Source organism: Myxine glutinosa, chromosome 8 (genome assembly GCF_964187855.1).
Source record: "Myxine glutinosa chromosome 8, kmMyxGlut1.1, whole genome shotgun sequence".
Taxonomy (NCBI): domain Eukaryota; kingdom Metazoa; phylum Chordata; class Myxini; order Myxiniformes; family Myxinidae; genus Myxine; species Myxine glutinosa.
In genome coordinates, this window is record NC_136268.1 from 11,544,240 (window position 1) to 11,566,988 (window position 22,749).

At 52.7% G+C, this 22,749-nt stretch overlaps 1 protein-coding gene across 3 annotated transcripts in view; it reads right to left on the reverse strand.

Annotated features, from left to right (window-relative positions):
- RNF185 (ring finger protein 185) overlaps window positions 1–20,900 on the reverse strand; it is a 191,982-nt gene extending 171,082 nt beyond the window's left edge. For all 3 annotated transcript variants that reach the window (XM_068123913.2, XM_068123912.2, XM_068123910.2), the window contains exons 1-3: window positions 20,682–20,900; window positions 20,364–20,480; window positions 1,439–1,617 (exon numbers count right to left, since the gene is read on the reverse strand). In XM_068123913.2, the coding sequence (XP_067980014.2) occupies window positions 1,439–1,617; window positions 20,364–20,480; window positions 20,682–20,796 (411 nt within the window). In that variant the 5' untranslated portion in view covers window positions 20,797–20,900. The remainder of the gene's footprint in view (window positions 1–1,438; window positions 1,618–20,363; window positions 20,481–20,681) is intronic.
- Window positions 20,901–22,749: the final 1,849 nt, after the last annotated feature.

Sequence of the window (22,749 nt, forward strand, 5' to 3'; positions counted from 1 at the left end):
ATGAGAAACTGTGCATTGCGAACCCAGATTCCGATACTAATTGGTGATGATGAAGGGGGGGGGGGGGGGGGGGAGGAGGTATGGGGTCGTAGGTATTGTTAGCTAGGGTGTCGGTTGATGGGGGATTGTGAGAGGATGGTGGAGTGGAGTGAGTGTGGGTATTGTTAGCTAGTGTGATGTTTGATGGGGGATTGTGAGAGGATGGTGGAGTGGGATGAAGGTGGGGTGGGGTAGTTGGTATTGTTCGCTAGGGTGACGTATGATGGGGGATTGTAAGGGGATGGTGGAGTGGGGGTATTGTTAGCTAGTGTGATGGTTGATGGGGGATTGTGAGGGGATGGTGGAGTGGGGTGAAGGTGGGGTGTGGTCGTGGGTATTGTTCGCTAGGGTGATGTATGATGGGGGATTGTGAGGGGATGGTGGAGTGGAGTGAGTGTGGGTATTGTTAGTCAGCATGATGGTTGATGGGGGATTGTGAGGGGATGGTGGAATGGGGTTGAGGGGATGGTTGAGTGGGGTGAGGGGATGGTGGAGTGGGGTGAGGGGATGGTGGAGTGGGGTGAGGGTATGGTTGAGTGGGGTGAGGGGATGGTGGAGTGGGGTGAGGGGATGGTGGAGTGGGGTGAGGGGATGGTGGAGTGGGGTGGGGTAGTGGGTATTGTTCGCTCGGGTGATGTATGATGGGGGATTGTGAGGGGATGGTGGAGTGGAGTGAGTGTGGGTATTGTTAGTCAGCATGATGGTTGATGGGGGATTGTGAGGGGATGGTGGAATGGGGTTGAGGGGATGGTTGAGTGGGGTGAGGGGATGGTGGAGTGGGGTGAGGGGATGGTGGAGTGGGGTGAGGGGATGGTGGAGTGGGGTGAGGGTATGGTTGAGTGGGGTGAGGGGATGGTGGAGTGGGGTGAGGGGATGGTGGAGTGGGGTGAGGGGATGGTGGAGTGGGGTGAGGGGATGGTGGAGTGGGGTGAGGGGATGGTGGAGTGGGGTGAGGGGATGGTGGAGTGGGGTGAGGGGATGGTGGAGTGGGGTGAGGGTATGGTTGAGTGGGGTGAGGGGATGGTGGAGTGGGGTGAGGGGATGGTGGAGTGGGGTGAGGGGATGGTTGAGTGGGGTGAGGGGATGGTGGAGTGGGGTGAGGGGATGGTGGAGTGGGGTGAGGGGATGGTGGAGTGGGGTGAGGGGATGGTGGAGTGGGGTGAGGGTATGGTTGAGTGGGGTGAGGGGATGGTGGAGTGGGGTGAGGGGATGGTGGAGTGAGGTGAGGGGTGTGGGGCGGTCATGGGTATTGTTCACCCACATGACCCAGAGGACATACAAATTCGTAAGGCTCAGGCTTCAGACTTTGGCATTCTCGCGAGGCTGTCCCGTCGAATATACTGTTCCAAACCCATCATTTTTGACTGGCTTTTCGAGTAGTAAATTTAATAACCTTCACCTTTCCAGGATGACTGTCAGGACCTAGTCTACCAATATGAGGCAGCAGATCAGGTCCAGGTTCAACACTTTCATCCACAACTGGCTCTGATTCAATTTCTCCAACTTGTTCTGGTTCCAAGCTTGGGCTTATTGTTGCCTCCAGATCATAGGGAAAGTGTGGAACATCTCCTCGAACAACTGAAATAAAAACCTCATGTTACACAAAGTAACATCCTTAACACTGATTAAATTATTGTAGTAACACCTGAGGCATGCATAAATCGAAGAAAGATCAATTTACACAACAATAATAATCTTAATAATAATAATAATAATGAAATAATTATAATGTCTCATACACAATCTGTTACAGAGCGTCTGATCTACCAAAGGATTCCTTGGCAAGGGTTTTACTAGGTGGTTTGCCATTGCCTTCCTAGCAGTCGTCAGTGCAGGAATTGGTAATTTGTTCTGGGTGCCGGTGATGGCTCGCCTACTCTTCGCGAAGGATACCTGCGGATCTTTGAAGTCCACCAAATAATGCCAGCGCACGGGATACTCGGTTTAACGTCCATTCGAGGGACGGCACTCACATTGATGAATCACACTGAACTTTCCTTCAGGCAGAACACCAGAACATGAGTCTATACTATGAAAGATGCTTGTCTGTCTGTTTGTCTGTGTGGTCTGTGTGTCAATATATTTCTCAGAGATGGCCAAAGGTATCTTCGTCAAAATTTCAGACGTTCATCCGTAAGTTGTGTTTTAGGCAACAAGGTTTTTTTGGGGGAAAAAAAAGAAGCTCGGATTGTTTTAAATCGCTCTATATAATGCCGAAGCCTTTGTCATTATGTGAGAGGCAATCTACATATATAAAGGACTGTGTATTTATTTCTCTGTCACGCAGGAAGGGACCTTACATTCACAGAAATGACGTCATGTTCATCACTGAAAGGGAGCAAACGCTATATCAGTGCCAGCGCCATTCGCCATTTTGTATCCACTCTGGAAAGGTGAATTTATTCCGTTCAAAACCTTTACTACACCCATTTGGATTTGGGTCGATTGTATGACCATTTTGGGTTTTTTTCACAACTATAAGGCGAGAGGTGAGACGTTAGTAATTTTTATTTGCAGTAAAAATATGTCCAGGTGAGTAGTTTTACTCAGTCATTTGAAATTCCATTATCACTTTGATAATAAATATATACTACCAGTCAAAAGTTTTAGAACGCCTCAATTTTTCCAGTTTTTATTGAAATTTACGCAGTTTACTGTCCAGTGAATAACCTGAAATAGTACAAAGGTAAGCAGTAAACTGCTCGAGGTTTAAAAAAAGGCTTAAGTTAGCAAAAACGGGAAAATAATGTAAATTGCACAATTATATTGTAAAAAAAAAAGCCTTCTTCAGGGAACAAATAATGGGTTAACAACTTATAACTGTTCTGCAGCAACGTAAGTAAATTAAGCCTTGAAAGTTGATGCAAACAATTCCTACAGGTGTCCCAACCTCTGCTGATTACCTGATTACAAACCCCCTGTCTGTATAAAAGCAGTATTGGAACAGACTGTTATTACACCCTCTGAAGCATTATTTGGACAATATTGCACTGCAGGAAGTTGTATATTGGAAACTGGAGGAAACTCTGACAGGAAGAGGTTTGGCAGACCCAAAGCCACAACAGAATCGGAAGACAAGTTTCTGAGAGTCAACAGCTTGCGTGATAGGTGGCTCACAGGACAACAGCTTCAAGCACAGCTTAACACTGGTCGAAGTAAGCAAGTCTCAGTTTCAACTGTGAAGAGAAAACTTCGAGCTGCAGGTTTGACAGGTCGAGTGGCAGTAAGAAAGCCATTGCTAAGATGGCAAAATAAGAAAAGAGGCTTGCCTGGGCCATGAAGCACCACCAGTGGACGAGTGAAGACTGGAAGAAGGTCTTATGGACTGATGAATCAAAATTTGAAATCTTTGGTTCATCACGCAGGGTTTTTGTATGCTGTCGAGTAGGCGAAAGGATGGTTCCTCAGTGTGTGACACCAACTGTCAAACATGGAGGAGGAAGCGTGATGGTCTGGAGCTCTTTTGCTGGATCCAGAGTCGGCGACTTGCACAGAGTGACTGGCACCCTGAACCAAAAGGGCTTCCACAACATTTTGCAGCACCATGCAATACCCTCTGGTATACGCCTAGTTGCTCAGGGGTTCATGCTACAGCAAGATAATGACCCTAAACACACCTCCAGGCTATGTCAAAACTACCTTCGAGGAAAAGAAGGAGAAGGTAGGCTTCAAATCATGGAATGGCCAGCACAGTCTCCAGACTTGAACCCCATCGAGCTTATTTGGGATGAACTGGACAGAAGGGTGAAAGCAAAGCAACCTACAAGTGCAACACATTTGTGGGAACTTCTGCAACAGTGTTGGAAGAACTTCCCGAACAATATTTGATTTCCATTGTAGAAAGAATGCCACGAGTGTGTTCGGCGGTTATATCTGCAAAAGGTGAAACTTTGCTGGGTCAAAAATGTTAAACAAAATGATTCTATGATTTCTTTTTATCTCCAATTGTTTATTTGTTCTATGCTTAATTTCAGAGAACATTGAGACATTAAACTGCGTAAATTTCAATAACACTGGAAAAATTGAGGTGTTCTAAAATTTATGACCGGCAGTGTACTTCTAAGATAATCATACTTTTCTTTATGAAACAAAAGTAAATCCACAAGCGTGTGAGTTACAGTATATTCGTTAACAACTGTGCTGTGATTAATTATTATTTTTTTGTATACAGAATCGATCCTTGTGTAAGAGCTAACACATTGAACATGAAAACATGCACGGACACATAAAACATACAATGAAGGGAGCGGGAGACAAGACGGCAGGAGAGGGAAGCACACAAGCACAACAACAGAAGAGAACAGGGACATCGGAAGATCTGTGGAAGGGGGAGGGCTGGGGAGGAGGGAGAGGTACACAATATAAAGCAAATTAACACTTCTTCGAGGAATTTCAGGAAAGATTTTGGGGATTTAAAGAGGCGGATTTGGAGTGTTTTAATGGGGGTAGAAAAGATCAAGGTTTTGGATGGGGGATGATAAGAGATGGTGGTGAACAGCTGTTTTAAAGACCTGGAGGGAGGAGTAGGATTGAAGAGAGTGAAGGAGTTTGTTCTAGAGGCGGGGAAAAGGGAGAATGAAAGAGTGAAGGTGAACAGAGAGCCTAGATTTTGGCAGTTTAACCATGAGAGGGTTGCTAGCAGATCTTGTGCGACCTGTAGGAATATTTGGGGGACAGAGCACAGAGAGAACAGTGGGAACAAGGCCGGAGAGGAGTCGGTAGAAGAGATAAAGACCACCTACCTGTCTGCGGTAAGAGAGTGAAAGGCCCTCGGAGTTAGCTTCATCGCGGGAGATTCCAACGATTCTGAAAGCTTTGGTTTCAACAGCGTGAAGCCGAGCTAGGTGTGAGGCAGGAGCACTAGCCCAGAGGGGAGAACAGTGTTCCATTGAACTGTGGATGAAAGCCTTGTATTTGGTGAGGAAGTCGCAGGTACCAAGAAAGGACTTCGCACGATGGAGAATTTCCAGTCAACAAATGGCTTTGGAGTCCAGCTTGGAAATATGGTTTTCCCAGGAAAGATCATGTCTGATAGTGAGACCCAAAAGCTTGAGTGACAGAACTTATTGGAGAGGATTATTCAGAAAGTAGACGGGAGGGTTGTCCAGTCGATCTTTTCGGAGACACATAGTAACAGTGTGAGATTTGTCAGGATTGAAAGACATGTTCCACTTGTTTGACCAGTCTGTGATTTTGTCCAGGTCTGAAGAGAGTGAGGAGGCTGCAGACTGCCGATCTGAGGGATGAGGAATGGAGCGGCAGAGAGTGGAGTCATCAGCAAAGAGATGGAGGCTATTTTCTGGAGAGTCGGAGAGATCATTGATGAAGACCAGAAAAAGCACAGGGCCCAGAACACTACCTTGGGGAACTCCAGCCAGAAGAGGAAGGGGAGATGAGAGAAATCCATTCAGGGCCACACGTTGACTACGACCAGAGAGGAAGTCCGCAAGCCATGCGTGGAGATTTCCATGGATACCATAGGAGGAGAGTTTGGTGAGCAGAGCTGTGTGCCAGACTGTATCGAAGGCATGTGATATGTCAAGGGAGACATCTCTGATTTCCTGTTTGGCATTGAGGACCTCCATCCATTGTTGAGAAAGCAGAAGCAACATGTCCAGAGTAGAATGACCTGGTCTGAATCCAAATTGATGATCGGAGATCAAGCCATTGGAGAAGAGGAAGGATTTGATATCCGAAGCAATGATGGATTCCATGACTTTGCTGATAATTGGGAGCAGGCTGATTGGTCTGTAGTTGCAAGGATCTGTTTTTGCACCTTTTTTGTGTAAAGCGGTAATGTTTGCTGATTACCAAGATGCTGGCAGATGACCTTGAGCAAAAGAGAGGGTGAAGAGAACAGAGAGAGGGTGAGATAGAGAGGCAGGGCAGGATTTTGGGACCCGTGGGCTGATGCCGTCTGGTCCAGTTGCAGAATCATAGTCGAGGTTTGACAAAAACTTCTCCACCTTATCAGGAGAGAAAGACACAGAGACCAGGAGCAGTTGGGTTCGACTGGGTAAGGTGGGAACAGAGACAGATGGGTTTGGGACACAATATTTTGAGGCAAACACAGAGTTGAGGCATTCGGCTTTGTCACGTGCGGTGTTAACTGTGTAGCCATTTGAGTTAAGGGAGGGGATGGAGGGGGAACACACACACCAGAAACGGATTTGACCAGACGCCACCAGGATTTGGAGGAAGGAGACAGGTTTGAGAGTTCAATCTTGAGTGTGGAGAGATAGTGCTTCCTGGCACTCCTGAGGGTAGAAACACACTTGTTCCAAGCTTGGTGGAAGGAACTGAGATTGCCTTCAGCTGGATTTGCCTTCCAAGAGGCAAAGGCAAGTTGTTTCAGGGCAACTGCCTTACCACAAGATTCAGTGTACCATGGACGGGAGGAAGTGTAAGACAACTGAAGACGAGATGGGATAAATCTGTGCATGAGAGAGAGCAGTTTGCTTTGGAAGAATTCCCAGGAAGAATTGATGTCAGAGGCAGTAGAAATGGGAGACCAGTCCAGATGATTGATGGCTGCTTGCAGACCATGCCAGTCAGCCTGAGTGAAATGCCAGACTCGTCGGCGCTGAGGAGGCTCTCTGAGAATGGCCAGAAAGATGTCCACTTTAACAAGCACATGATCAGAAGAACCGATTGGAGCAGAAGAAGAGCAGCAGACATTTGCAGGGAAGTTTGTCATAACCAAGTCTAGTAGAGAAGATACTCCATTGACTGAGATCTGGGTTTCGGGAAATTGACAGATTGTGTCAGTCCCAATTGGTCACAGAAGTCCTTTGCTGAGGTGCCATGGCTGGTAAGAGAGGAACCCACACCCAGCCAGCTGGCATGATAACAGTTGAAGTCGCCACATATGAGGAAGAGAGAGTTTGGATGAGTCGATAGAAGTTGGTCCATGTTGTCAGACAGCGAAATGTAAATGGAGTCATCACTGTTTCGAGGACTGTACAGAACACATCTGAACAAAAGTTGGGAGCGGAGAGGAAGCCATAGCCAGAGGTACTCCTGGGGGTGGTGTGGAGAGAGGGCAGTGCAAGAAGAGTGAGGAAGAGAGTTTTTGATAAAGATAGCAACCCCACCACCAGGACGAGGCTCAGGTCTATCATACCGGAGGAGGGAGTAACCAGGAAGAAATATTAAGGAATCAGAGACATCTTGAAGGAGGAATGTTTCTGTTAAGCAGATCAAGTCTGGATTGTCAGAAGCAACCTCAATGGAGAGATCAATCAGGTTTGAGTGAAGGCCCCAGATGTTTGAGGTCCATACCGTTAATGAGGAGAGAGGGGGAGCATCGGGTACAGGACAGGGGAGGGGCGGGTTGGGTCATATGAAGGATGAGAGGAGGAGGTAGCGAGAGCAGTTAATAGTGTGTCAGAGATTACAGAAGAGTTACAAGAAAGGGAAGGATGAGGAGGACGAAAAGTTTGATGGTGATGGGATGAGGCACAGTGAGGGGTTGTTTGAGGGGGGTGGGGGGGGGGGGCGAAGAAAGTAGAAGGTTGGAGGAAGGTGGAGGTATGTGATAGAAGGGAGACAAAGTGGGGAGGAGGCAGCTTTGAGGAGGATGGGGGAGGGGGAGAATTGGAGAGAGATGGTAGGGGGGCAGATTTGAAGGGGAGGGGTTGGGAGGGAGTTTTGAAGGGGAGGGGTGAGGGGGGAGTTTAGAAAGTGGATGATTAATGAAAGACGAACATTTATAACAAATTGGGTTTCTTGTGATTTTCAAGTTCGCGATCCATTTAAGAATGATGGAGGAGGGGTGGAATGAATGAGAATTTAGAGCATGGAGTGAGGAAGAATTATAAGAGATTGAATTGTTTTTTGAAGTGGAATGATTTGAAGAGGAAATTGAAAAGAGCCTTTTAAATAGGAAGAAACTGCGTGTTATAATATACCACTGAATACAACACTGCAGGGGAAAGTTTAAACATATTTAAACAGAACCATGAAGAATAATCTTATATTCACAAAAATACCAACGGGGAGAGGGCCAAGAGGGAAAACCCTGGACCGGCACGAGTCACTTGAACAGGGCAAAGAAGAAAACTTCAGGGGAAAGTTTAAACATTTTAAAGTTGAACAGTGAAAACTATCTGGGGAATGGGGTGAAAATGGGGGGGAAATGGGGGTGAAACACGTCGTCGAAGAACGAACGAACGAAAAGAACAAGGAAGGAAATGTTTTTGTTTATTTTGGTTTTTTTTTTGTTAAGATTTTAAACAAGGAAGTATGGGGTGAAAAGACTGGGCAAAAACTAAGAGAACGAGAGTAGCAGGACGACAATCGACCGCTGAGAGAAAAGAAAGCCTCAAGGTAGGAAGCTTCAAGAACTCGTCCGCAAATAACGCGGCACGAAATACTCGACTATTTTATACAGGTATGAAAGATTAACACCGAGAATCTTTCGAGGGACACACTATAGGTACACACACGTAAGATAAATGCAGTTTCGACAAAAATACAATTGTGAACAATTACTTAACTTCGAGCGTGCGTGAATATCATGGACAGCCTCGAAAAACCGTGACCTCCCCGACAAGATCTCTCGAGATCTCCCGACTAAACTACTTAATTACACTACACTTATATATACACTACACTTAATTAAACTAGACTTAATTACACTACACTTAATTACACTGCACTTATATATACACTCCACTTAATTACACGACACTTAATTACACGACACTTATATATACACTACACTTAATTACACTACAATTAATTACACTACACTTAATTACACTACACTTAATTACACTACACTTATATATACTACACTTATATATACACTACACTTATATATACACTACAATTAATTACACGACACTTATATATACTACACATATATATACACTACACTTATGTATACACGACAATTACTCCTCAGTCACATTTGCTCTACGGCTAGGATACGGCGGCCGTACCCCCCCCTAAATTGACAGAAACATGCGGCGGCCGCAGAGTTTCTGAGGTGGCCTCAGGGTGGCCCTAGGGCGTATGGCTATCTTTTACAGGCCATAGGGGTCGCCGTGGAATTATAGCATGGAGTTATAACTTTTTTCATTTCTAGGTTGGCCGTAGCAATTCGACAAGCCGTAGCCATGACAACTGTAAGTGCTGTTATACATATGAAAAATAACTGGTATATATACCCACTCGTTACCGTCCGTCTGGCCGCACGTTTGCCTTAGGGCACCCTTGCGGTCGCCTTGCGGGCACCTTGAGGCTACCTTGCGTCTGCCTTGAAAATTCTATGGCCGCCGCAGGGACGCCCTGAGGTCACCGTGCGACATCAAATCAAAGACCGTACGGCACCCCCACGTTTTCGGTCTCCACAATTTCTAAATACCCCGTGCGGCTACCCGAAAAATAAAAACATATGTGACTGCTACATTGTGTGACCGTGGAAATACTGCGGCCGCCCTATAATTGCTAGTGGCCGTAGATTTTTTAGACCCTACGGCCGCCGAGCCAAATATGACTGAAGCATTAATTACACTACACATATATACACACTACACTTAAATACACTACACTTATATATATTGCACTGTACACTTATATATACGAGTACACTGTAGTGGTTACCGGTAGCATGACACAATTACCCTGCACTGGCCGATGACACAACCGGCGAACGGTCACGTGTCCGGACTCGCCCGGGCGTGTTGAGACTTGCCTTTACCGGGCGAACCCTTGCCTTGCATACCATGCCCCGTTGAGAGGTGTGGCTTATCTATTTGCATACCACGCCACGCCTGAGAGGCGTGGCTTTTGTGTGTTGAGTTTCTGATATATATATATATTGCCGCCCATTCGATGGGCTGAATCAGTGCTTTGGAGTTCGTTTGAGTGAGCTGGGAATAAATAGCTCAGAGAAACCTAATTCCTGGCATCGTCCATTTTGTCCGATTTTATTGTGCGAGCACAGCTCCCACAATTGGTGACCCCTTTCTACGAACACGGCGATGGAGTCAGCTGTAGCTTTGAAGCTCCCGGGCTTTTGGGAATCTCATGCGGCCGTTTGGTTTGCTCAAGCGGATTCTCAATTCGCCCTGCGGAACATTACGGAGGACACGACGCGCTACCACCACGTGGTCTCCGCGCTCAATGCCTCCTCCGCTTCCCGGGTTCTGAGCTTCCTACAGCACCCGCCGGACGCCGACAAATACGGCGCGCTCAAAGACCTACTCCTCGGTGCATTTGGACTCACGGAGACAGAACGCGCATGACAACTACTCAACCTCCCGGAGCTGGGCGAGGCCCGTCCGTCCGAAAGCATGGACCACATGCTTGCTCTTCTCGGTGACCACAGCCCGGACTTCCTCTTCCGTGAGCTGTTCCTCCAGCGGCTACCCGGGCAGATACGGTTAGCTTTGGCTAATTTGCCCATCACGGACCCTCGCGCCCTGGCCAAGGAGGCCGATACATTTTGCTCGGCCAGGCGACACGTCGGAGCGGCCGCCTGGGACCCTGGGCCGACCGAGGCAATGCCCGCGCCACGACCGGCGCCTCCACCGGCCGAGTCAGCGCCACTGGCGGCAGCGGCCGCCGCGACGCCCCGTCGACCGAACCCGACTGGTTGACCGACCCGGCGCTCGCTGCCTGCCATGAGCATCGGCCATTCAGGCAGCCTTCTGTTTATCACGGACACGTAGTCCGGGCGGCGTTTTTTGTGTGACATCGGCGCTCAGCCGAGCGTGATACCCGCCTCGGTGGAGGACAAACAGGCTGCGCTTTGCGGCCCCGCTTTGGTCGCCGCAAACGGTTCCTCCATCCGCACCTTCGGTTCACGCAGCGTCGCATTCTGCTTCGGGGGCCAGCGCTTCAGGTTGGACTTCATCACGGTGAACGTGCCCATGGCCTTGCTGGGTGCAGAGTTTCTTTGCGCGCATGGGCTTTTGGTCAACGTCAAACGGCGTCGGCTCATCAACGCGGAGACCTTCAGCTCACTCACTTGCTCATTGAGCGGCTCCGCTCTGACCAAGCTAGCCTGCGCGCTCCCGGCCATGGACGATTTCACCCGCCTACTCGCCGAGTTTCCCGCCCTCACGCAGCCGACGTTTTCAGCCATCGCTGTCAAGCACGGCGTCGAACACCACATCCCGACCACAGGTCCACCGGTCAACGCCAGGGCTCGCCGCCTCGACCCGGCCAAACTCGCCGTAGCGAAGGCGGAATTCGACACGCTGGAGCGATTGGGAATTGTGCGGCGCTCGAATAGCGCGTGGGCCTCGCCCCTGTACATCGTGCCCAAACCGGGTGGCGGATGGCGACCATGCGGCGATTACCGCCGCCTCAACGACGCCACCACCGCCGACCGGTACCCGATACCACACATACAGGACTTTTCCGCCCGTTTGGTGGGGCAGGTGATCTTCTCCAAGGTCGACCTCATTCGGGGCTACCACCAGGTACCTGTCCGGCCGGCCGACGTTCCGAAGACAGCTGTAATTACATCTTTTGGCATCTTCGAGTTCCTCCGAATGCCGTTCGGCCTTAAGAACGCAGCCCAGGCCTTCCAGCGGCTGATGGACAGTCTGCTGCGCGATCTCACCTTTCTGTTCGTCTCCCTGGATGACATTCTCATCGCTAGCACTTCCCGGGCGGAGCACCTCGTCCACCTGCGCACGCTTTTTGAGCGCCTCGGCCAGCACGGCCTCATCATCAACCCAGCGAAATGCCAGTTTGGCATAACGGCCATCGACTTCCTGGAGCACCGCATCACGAAGCGCGGGGCCGTCCCGCTGCCTACCAAGGTGGAGGCAGTCACAAGTTTCCCGCGCCCTGGCTCCATCAAGGCCCGACAGGAATTTTTGGGGATGGTAAATTTCTACCACCGGTTCGTGCCTCGCGCCGCCCAACTCATGCGCCCCTTGTACAAAGCCCTCCGGGGCAAGCCGGCCAAGCACGTCGTTGCCTCGACCACAGAGATGGACGCGGCATTCACGGGCGCTAAGCTGGCCCTCGCCAACGCGACCATGCTGGCGCACCCGGCGCTCGACGCACCCATCGCCCTCACCACGGACGCTTCCGACTACGCGGTGGGTGCCGTGCATGAACAGTGGGTGAACGGAGCTTGGCAACCGCTGGCCTTCTTCAGCCGGCAGCTTCGCCCTAACGAGCACAAGTATAGCGCTTTCGACCGCGAGATCCTCGGCCTTTACCTAGCTGTTCGCCACTTCCGCCATCTTTTGGAGGGCGGCCCATTCACGGCGTTTGTGGACCACAAACCCCTGGTCTTCACCATGGCCAAGGTTACGGAGCCGTGGTCGGCCCGCCAGCAGCGCCACCTCTCTGCCGTGTCCGAATTTACGACGGACATCCGGCACGTCGCGGGCAAGGACAACGCTGTGGCCGATTGCCTCTCCCTGTCCGGCGCGAACGCCGTCCACCTGGGTGTGGACTTCGCCCGCATGGCGGCCGACCAGACCGCCGACCCCACGGTGCAAGCCCTCCGGACAGCGGACACAGGCCTGCGGTTGGCCGATGTCCCCTTCGAGGACACAGGCACAGTTCTCCTGTGCGATGTCTCCCTGGGCCAACCTCACCCCATCGTGCCCACCGGATGGTGGCGGCACATTTTTGACGCCCTCTACGGCCTTTCCCACCCGGGCCGGAAAGAATCACAGAAGCTCGTGGCAGCGAAATTCGTCTGGCATGGGCTCCGTAAAGACGTCCGCGACTGGGCCAATGCCTGTGTCGCCTGCCAGCGCGCGAAGGTCCACCGGCACACCCAGGCCCCGTTGGCACCATTCGGCGTGCCCGTGCGGCACTTCGACCACGTCAATGTGGACCTGGTGGGACCCCTTCCCTCCTCGCGGGGCTTCACCCACCTCCTCACAATGGTGGACAGGACCACTAGGTGGCTGGACGCCGTCCCGCTGGCATCAACAACATCCGCCGACATGGCGCAGGCCTTCATTGGCACCTGGATTGCCCGTTTCGGCGCCCCCTCGGACATCTCCTCCGATAGAGGCCCGCAATTCACCTCCGAGCTTTGGGGCGCGGTCGCCCAGGCCTTGGGGGTCAAGCTTCACCACACCACGGCCTACCACCCCCAAGCCAATGGCTTGTGCGAGCGGTTCCACCGCTCGATGAAGGCCGCTCTCAGGGCCAGCCTCCAGGACGACGGTTGGGCTGACAGGCTCCCGTGGGTCCTATTGGGCCTCCGAACGGCCCCTAAAGAGGACCTCCAGGCTTCCACCGCCGAGCTGGTCTATGGCCAGCCACTGCGGGCCCCTGGTCCATGGCTCGCCAACGCTCGGTCCTCCAGGAGGCCGCCAGGAGATTTGCCCCCGTGCCCACGTCCCACCACGGCTGCCCCCAACCCCACGTCCCCCCAGCACTTCGCACTGCGGAGTACGTTTTTATCCGGCACGACGAACACCGCGGACCGCTCCGGCCGCCGTACGATGGACCTTTCCGGGTCCTGAAGAGGGACGACAAGTCGTTCACCATCGACATCGGCGGCAAGGCGGACTGCATCTCCGTGGACCGCCTCAAACCAGCCCATTTGGACCTCGACCAACCTCCACGGTTGGCTCTTCCTCCACGTCGGGGCCGTCCGCCATCAACCAGGCCCCCCGCCCGACCATCCACCGCCCCGCCACCTACCACCCCCACACGAATCGTCAGGGGTCGTTTCGGCCGGGTCATCAAGACCCCCCTCAAACTGACTCTCCCGGTGCATGTTAATTCTGGGGGGGGGGCGCGTGTAGCGGTTACCGGTAGCATGACACAATTACCCTGCACCGGCCGATGACGCAACCGGCGAGCGGTCACGTGTCCGGACTCGCCCGGGCGTGTTGAGACTTGCCTTTACCGGGCGAACGCTTGCCTTGCATACCATGCCCCGTTGAGAGGTGTGGCTTATCTATTTGCATACCACGCCCCGCCTCAGTGGCGTGGCTTTTGTGTGTTGAGTTTCTGATATATATTGCCGTCCGTTCGATGGGCTGATTCAGTGCTTTGGAGTTCGTTTGAGTGAGCTGGGAATAAATAGCTCAGAGAAACCTAATTCCTGGCGTCGTCCATTTTGTCCGATTTTATCGTCCGAGCACAGCTCCCACAACACTACACTTAACCACTTAACTACACTACACTTAATTACACTACACTTATATATACACACTACACATATATACACTACATTTAATTACACAACATTTCATTACACTGCACTTATATATACACTACACTTAATTGCACTACACTTATATATACACTACACTTATATATACTGTACACTTATATATACGAGTGCACTACACTTAACCACTTAACTACACTGTGGCGGACACAAAAGCCCACTGGCGTGGTGACATCATTCCACGCACCAAGTGGGCGGTGGCCACGCCCGAGGGGTAGGCGTGGCCTCATGATATACACCGGGCGACCAGCCCAGAGCATTTCAGTGTTACAGTGTAGTCTTACAATAAAGACGTTTATATGTTACCGCTTGTCCGCTTCCTCCTTGCTCACAAGCAGCGCGCGTAACGCCGCGCTTTACTGGTGACCCTCGACGTTGGATCTGCCGTAGCGATCCTTCCGAACACGACGCCATTGCAATGGCCAACGACAAGGCAATGGCGATTAAACTTCCCGAATTTTGGGAGGCCCAGGCCGAAGTCTGGTTCGTTCAAGCCGAAGCCCAATTTCAGCTTCGGCGCCTCACCAACGACGACCTGCGCTACTGCCATGTCGTCGCCTCCCTCGGGCCCGGCACGGCCGCTCGAGTTGTGTCCGTCCTTCGCCACCCACCGGACGGCCACAAGTACGAGGCACTCAAGCGGCTACTCCTAGCCACGTTCGGCCTCACGGACGACGCACGGGCCGACCGCCTCCTGGATCTCCCCGAGCTCGGTGAGACGCGCCCGTCGGTCCGAATGGACCATATGCTGTCACTGTTGGGCGACGAAGCCCCCGGTTCGCTATTCCGGGCGCTTTTCCGGCGCCAACTTCCAGCGCAGGTTCGCCTCGCGTTGGCCGGGACCGAGCTAACGGAACCCCGAGCATTGGCCGCCAAGGCGGACAGGTACTTCGCCGCTTCGGACACGCGGGCGAGCGTCGGCGTGGCCGTCACGGCCCTCGACGCTGATGTTCAGCAGCATGTTCCACAGCATCAGCTTCTACAGCGCGCTGATGTTCAGCAGCATGTTCCACAGCATCAGCTTCTACAGCGCGCTGATGTTCAGCAGCATGCTGATACGCACCTCGTGAACGCCGCCACGCCCCGCCCACCGCCGCGGCGAAAACCGCCACCGCGGGGAAACCCGCTAACTCCACCGGCCTGGCGGAGCCAGCCGCGCTCCTCCAGCTCCACCACCTGGTGCTGGTTCCACGCCAAGTTCGGCCACGAAGCTCGGCGGTGTCATCCGCCGTGCTCCTTCAACGGGTCGGGAAATGCCCGGGCCGGCGCTCAATAGTGGCGATGAGCGCCGGCCGTTCGAGCAGCCTGCTGTTCATAACGGACACCTTCTCCAGGCGCCGTTACCTGTGCGACACGGGAGCGCAGGTGAGTGTCATTCCCGCCGGCACGTCAGACAAGCACGCCGTGGGTGGGGGCCCTGCGCTGCTTGCCGCGAACGGGACGCCCATCCGTACGTACGGAAAACGCTGCCTCTCTCTGCGGTTTGGAGGGCAGGTTTTCCGATGGACGTTCGTCACCGCCGACGTGCCCATGGCACTGCTTGGCGCGGACTTCCTGTGCTAATGGGCTCCTGGTCGACGTCAAGCGCAGACGGCTTGTCCAGGCCGAGACGTTCAGCTCGCTCGCTTGTGCGTTGCCCAGCTCAACGAGCGGCTTGCCAAGCGGCTTGCCGAACGATTCGGTTCCGGCCACGTTGGTCTGTACGCTTCCGGCAGCGGACGCATTCACCCGCCTCCTCGCCGGCTTCCCGGCCCTCACGCGGCCCACCTTCTCGGCGGGGGCCGTCAAGCACGGGGTGGCCCATCACATCCCCACCGTCGGGCCACCGGTCTACGCCCGGGCACGCCGCCTCGAGCCGACGAAGCTGGCGGTGGAAAAAGCGGTGTTCGCTACCCTGGAGCGACTCGGCATCGTTCGGCGCTCAGAGAGCGCTTGGGCGTCGCCGCTGCACATCGTGCCGAAGCCCGGCGGGGGATGGCGACCGTGCGGGGACTATCGCCGTCTCAATGACGCCACGACTCCCGACCGCTACCCCGTCCCCCACATTCAGGACTTTTCCGCCCGTTTGGCGGGCAGGTCCTTCTTCTCGAAGGTGGACCTCATACGCGGCTACCATCAGGTCCCCGTCAGGCCGGAGGACGTCCCGAAGACGGCGGTCATCACGCCATTCGGACTCTTCGAGTTCCTGCGCATGCCCTTCGGTCTGAAGAATGCGGCTCAGGCGTTCCAGCGACTGATGGACAGCATCCTGCGCGACTTGGATTTTGTCTACGTCTACCTGGACGATATCCTCATCGCCAGCGCGTCCCGCGAAGAGCACCTACGCCACCTCCGCACGCTCTTTGAACGCCTGGGCCAGCATGGCCTGATTGTGAACCCCGCAAAGTGCCGGTTCGGCGCCGCCACAATCGATTTTCTGGGGCACCGTGTCACCAGGCACGGAGCCGTCCCCCTGCCGGCCAAGGTGGAGGCGGTGAAGGGGTTTCCGCGCCCCCGCACGATCAGAGGGCTGCAGGAGTTCCTGGGCATGGTGAACTTTTACCATCGGTTCCTGCCCCGTATCGCCCAGCTCCTGCGCCCCCTGCACGAAGCTCTCCGAGGTAAGCCGGGCAAAGGCGACGTTACCTGGACCGAGCAGATGGACACGGCGTTCACGGGCGCGAAGCTCGCCTTGGCTAACGCCACCATGCTCGCGCACCCGGCGCCCGATGCACCGATCGCCCTCACCACCGATGCCTTCGTACTACGCGGTGGGCGCGGTGCACGAGCAATGGGTGCGTGGAGCTTGGCAACCGCTGGCGTTCTTTAGCCGGCAGCTTCGCCCGCCCGAACGCCGTTACAGTACCTTCGACCGCGAGTTGCTCGGACTTCACTTGGCGGTCAGGCACTTCCGCCATCTGCTTGAGGGCCGGGCGTTCACTGCCTTCGTCGACCACAAGCCGCTGATCTTCACGATGGGCAAGGTCACCGAGCCGTGGTCGGCCTGGCAGCAGCGTCACCTCTCGGCCGTGTCCGAGTACACGACGGACATCCAGCACGTCGCGGGGAAGGACAACCCGGTGGCGGATTGCCTTTCCCGGGCCGTCGCCCATGCAGTCCACCTCGGCATCGACTATGCCCGGATGGCAGCGGACCAGGCCACTGACCCCGACGTCCAGGCCTTGCGGACCGCCGTCACGGGCCTCCGCGTCACCGAGGTGCCGTTCGACGGCGCGGGCGTGGCCCTCTTGTGCGACGTCTCCCTCGGGCGTCCTCGCCCCATCGTGCCCGCGGGCTGGCAGCGCCAGGTGTTTGACGCCATCCACGGCCTGTCCCACCCGGGCGCGAGGGCCTCCCAAAGGCTGATCGCCGACAAGTTCGTCTGGCATGGCCTCCGGAAGGCCGTCCGCGGCTGGGCCAGGACGTGCCTCGCGTGCCAGCGCGCCAAGGTGCACCGGCACACCCAGGCCCCGTTGGCCCCGTTCACGGTGCCGGAACGCCGGTTTGACCACGTCCACGTGGACCTGGTAGGACCTCTGCCCCCCTCGCGGGGTTTCACCTACGTCCTCACCATGGTGGACCGCATCACCCGGTGGCCGGAGGCCGTGCCCTTGGCGTCGACAACGGCGGCCGATGTCGCGCAGGCTTTCATCGCCACCTGGGTCGCCCGGTTCGGCGCCCCCTCAGACATCTCATCCGACCGCGGCCCCCAGTTCACCTCGGAGCTCTGGGGGGCGGTTGCGCAGGGGCTCGGGGTCCGGCTGCACCGAACCACGGCCTACCACCCCCAGGCTAACGGCCTGTGTGAGCGATTTCACCGCTCATTGAAGGCCGCGCTCCGGGCCACCCTCCGCGATGGCGGCTGGGTCGACAGGCTCCCCTGGGTCCTGCTGGGCCTCCGGACGGCGCCCAAGGAGGACCTGCGCGCATCCGCGGCGGAGTTGGTCTTCGGGCAACCGCTGCGGGTGCCGGGCGAGTTCCTCCCCGACTCCACAGCACCATGGTCCGCGGCACAGCAGCGCTCCGCTCTGCAAGAGACCGCCCAGAGGTTCGCCCCGGTGCCAACGGCATGCCACGGGCACCCACCGACGCACGTCGCCCCGGAGCTTCGCACGGCGGAGTACGTCTTCGTCCGCCACGATGCCCATCGGACACCACTGCGGCCCCCGTACGACGGGCCTTTCCGCGTGCTGGAGACCGGGGCGAAGCACTTCACCCTGGACATCGGCGGTACTCCTGACCGCGTTTCGGTAGACCGCCTCAAGCCGGCCCACCTCGATGTGGACCATCCACCGCCAGTGGCCCGACCCCCACGTCGGGGCCGCCCTCCTGCGGGCGGACCCCCGGCACCGCCCAGCCCCGCCGCCACGCGGCCCCCCGGTCCTGCACCCATCCCAGGGGCAGCCAGGGGCATCCCACCTGGCATCCCTGCACCCCGGACGCCGCCGATCGCCAGGGGGCGCTTCGGCCGGGTCATTCGTCTGCCCCGCAAACTGGCCCTCCAGGTGCGCGGGAATTCTGGGGGGGCGCGTGTGGCGGACACAAAAGCCCACTGGCGTGGTGACATCATTCCACGCACCTAGTGGGTGGTGGCCACGCCCGAGGGGTAGGCGTGGCCTCATGATATACACCGGGCGACTAGCCCGGAGCATTTCAGTGTTACAGTGTAGTCTTACAATAAAGACGTTTATATGTTACCGCTTGTCCGCTTCCTCCTTGCTCACAAGCAGCGCGCGTAACGCCGCGCTTTAACACTACACTTAATTACACGACACTTACATATACTATGAAATAACTACAGTTATTTCTATCCCCATTTAATCCATCTTTTCTTTCTTTCCCTATCACCTTTAATAATCCATCCCCATTTAATCCATCTCTTCTTTCTTTCCCCATCACCTTTAATAATCCATCCCCATTTATCCCATCTACACCGGATCAGTAACTACATGTAGTTTGAGTCTTTGAAATCCTTTGTCCCACGTAGAGCAGGAAAGGCCCAATAGCTACACACACATACTAATTAAATTCCCCCATACATTAAAATTCACCAGAAGAACAGGCAGGAAGCGCCCACGCATTGCGCCGGCATGGTGATTAAACATAGCACAGGCAGGCCGGGAGCCACGCCCAGAAGGACTCGCTATTGGGCAGGAGTCAACCAACCAAAGGCTAGAGTAAGGAAGGACTGGTGATTGGCCAGGGGAGCGGCAAGAAGCTTCCCTCGGATTGGTGGAAGGAAGGCCGAGTAGGAAACAGAGGACCGATTGGCGAGGACCAAGGAGGACCTGAGATGCGAGCAAGAAGCGACGCGCTGATTGGAGGAGAAGCGCCGGTGACATCGCGAGCTGACGTTAAAAGTTCGAGGAGACCGACATTTTCTCTCTCTGCCTTCTCGTTTTTGGATCCCTTCATGGTCGGACCTTGTTCCTTGCTGCACTTGTGATTCCTTTACCTCGACCTCTTGCCCCTCTTGTTCACTTCTGTCCTCGACTCTTGCTAAGGGTGTTCCTTTGACGAGTGAAGAGCGGGGTCTCATCGAGGCGGCTGGGAGACAAGTTGCACGCCTACTGCTCGAGACGGACGGTGGGGCCTGGAGAGCGTACACGCGCGCGCCAAGGTCGGGTGGTCTTCCTGCAAACAGGAGCCACGTCTGGACTGCGCTTGGAGCCTGACGATCCCTGACACAGCAGCCAGATTGAAATAAGCCCACACACACCACGCACAACGGTTCTTTTCATTTAAATATTCCCCTGTGCCTGTGTCTGGTTCTGTGCGTAGGAGCGCTCCATTTTAGGAAAATTATTTAGTACCCGGCACGTCTCCTTGTTATCGGGTTCCGTTAAATAAACCAGTTATTTTCTTTGTACACTTTAATTCCGTTTTTCGTGCGAGTTCATTTCCTACAGGATCAGAGATGTGCACGGGACCGACAGGTAAAAGCTTCCCGCTTCTTCTTCTCCCCCCCCCCCCCCCCCCCCCGCGCATATATTGTGAAATCCGCTATTGAATAACGCCTCGGATAATGCTCGATTGATATCCTTGATTTCCCGGTCTTCACCGAGAGCAATCACACGACAATATTTTGTGAGCCTTAAAATGAAACTCAATAGTATACAGTGTTTCAGCGAATGCAAATTAATGAGTAGGTCACATGATGATCAGGAGATACCTGGTGGACAATGTTGCTCATAATCTTGGCAGCAAGTTCCATAGACAGAGCAATAAGCATCACATTGGCAGGGCAAGCTGGGATCGAAAACAGAATCGCATCTGTCCACGCACGATTCTGGAGGGATCACGGCAAAAGAGAAAATGGTACGTAATAGATATATATATATAGGGGAAAGAAGAGGAGATCATTTAAAAAACGAGGAGAATGAGTTAGATAGGACGCTTGTGAACATGCAAAAAGGAGCAAGAGTAAAGGAAAAAGGAACAGGTTAGGAGATGTTGAAAAGTTCAACAAAACAATGTTATTTTGTTTCACCTTGTGGTTCGACCTGTAGCTGTGCACTAGTAGGAGAAATCAGGTGCAGCATCAACAAGAGGACGTAAAGAAGATGGAGGAGAAGAGGACGCGACGGCAATGCTGGCCACGTCATGGTAGAAATGGCCTTCTGTTGCTTCTTTCTTTTTCCGTCTCTCTGTGTCTCTTCTTCTAGCCCCCCCTCCCCGCCCCCCCACCCCACCACCCCCCTCCACCCTGATTATCTGCTTGGTGGCTTTGGGTATTTTCTGGTTAATGGATGCACTATCTACCCAAGGGTCAAAGTTTAACTAGAGCCTCTATTTACTACATAAAGTCTTTTGCAATTATTGTCATCTGTGCCATCGTGCACATGTTTTACAAAATGGCGTCACCATTGTTTTGAATTAAACTGAACAATTAAACAATTAAACTTAAATAATTAAACTGAATATCATTAAGGAGAAAATAAACGAATATGAGAATCGATTTTTTGATAATGGGGAATGCGACATTTGGAAGTTCAAATTTCAATTCAAATAGTGAACGGAGAGAGAGAGAGAGAGAGAGAGAGAGAGAGAGAGAGAGAGAGAGAGAGAGAGAGAGAGAGAGAGAGAGAGAGAGAGAGAGAGAGTGCATTGTGATGTTGGGTTGAGATCAAGGTTAAGATCATGATCAGGAATAAACAAGATCAATGAACAAAGATGCTGAATGGCTTTGACCTCATTAAATTTAAAATGCTATTTAATGGTTCCACTTTTACATATTGTTATGTGTGTGTGTGTGTGTGTGTGTGTGTGTGTGTGTATGTATATGTATGTATATATGTATATGCATATCTATGTATATATGTATATGTAGATGGATATGTACAGGGTGACTCAATGGAATGTGACGGTTTTTAAAGGGTTATTGTGGAGAACTGGGTTGAATAAAAAGGAAAACGCTCTCAGTTGAGAAACAGCAGCACAATGCAATACTTATTAATCTGTACTTTTTATTTTAATAATAACATATTTTAAGTGGCCTCCACCAAAACGGATACATTCATGTTTGATTTTCATTCAAAATGTCCACGAACTGCTTACAAAATTCCAATTGAGTGGCTTTATCGATTTTTTTTAGACTCTGCACAGTTTGAATTTTAAGGGATGAAATTGGAGGTTATCGGTGAACTCTCACTACCGATATGTTCAACGCAGCCGATTGACGCCTGGCAGAGTAAGTTGGACTCCGCAACACGGCTTCCCGAACTCTCCCAATGTCCTCCGGTGTGCGGACCATTCGTGCACTGCCAACAAAGTGATCACAAACATTGCCGGTGTTATTGAATTTTTCCACCCACTTAAAAATAATGTTTCGAGGGGGAATTCTACCATGCTGTGCAACACCAAACTCACGTCTAAATCTGCTCTGCACCTGCACTACCGATTTGCATTCCAAAAATGTCCTTACCGAACACGCGTTGTGGCACCGACCAGTTCTCCATACTGTCTGTCGCTACATTGACAGGAAAAACTGCGTAACTTTCAGATCACATGACACACAAGGTTTCCACCACCACAGTGTGCCTTTAGCTGCAGCTGCTTTCTGAAAACAGTCACATTCCATTGACTCACCCTGTATATATATATAGATGAATATATATATATATATATATGTATATATATATAATTATATATATATATATATATATATATATATATATATATATATATATATATATATATATATTTGCATGTGGATGTCTACGTGCTGCATGTGGATGTGTACGTGCCCCTGCTGGCCCACCTTAGCTGACCGTATCGAGGTTGAAGGGCCGAAACGGGATGATGCTGAGGACCTTGACTGAGGACCCGGTCAATGCGGCACACTTGTGACCAGGTGTGTTTTTTGAACTTATATATATATATATATATATATATATATATATATATATATATATATACATATATATATTGTTGCGGTTTTGAGAACCCACACAGGTAACATCATTAAAGGTTAAAGGTTGCACCCCATAGCTAGGCCACATGCAACACGTAGGTCACCTTAGAACGTGAGTTATTTCATAGTATGTGTTTAGGATGAG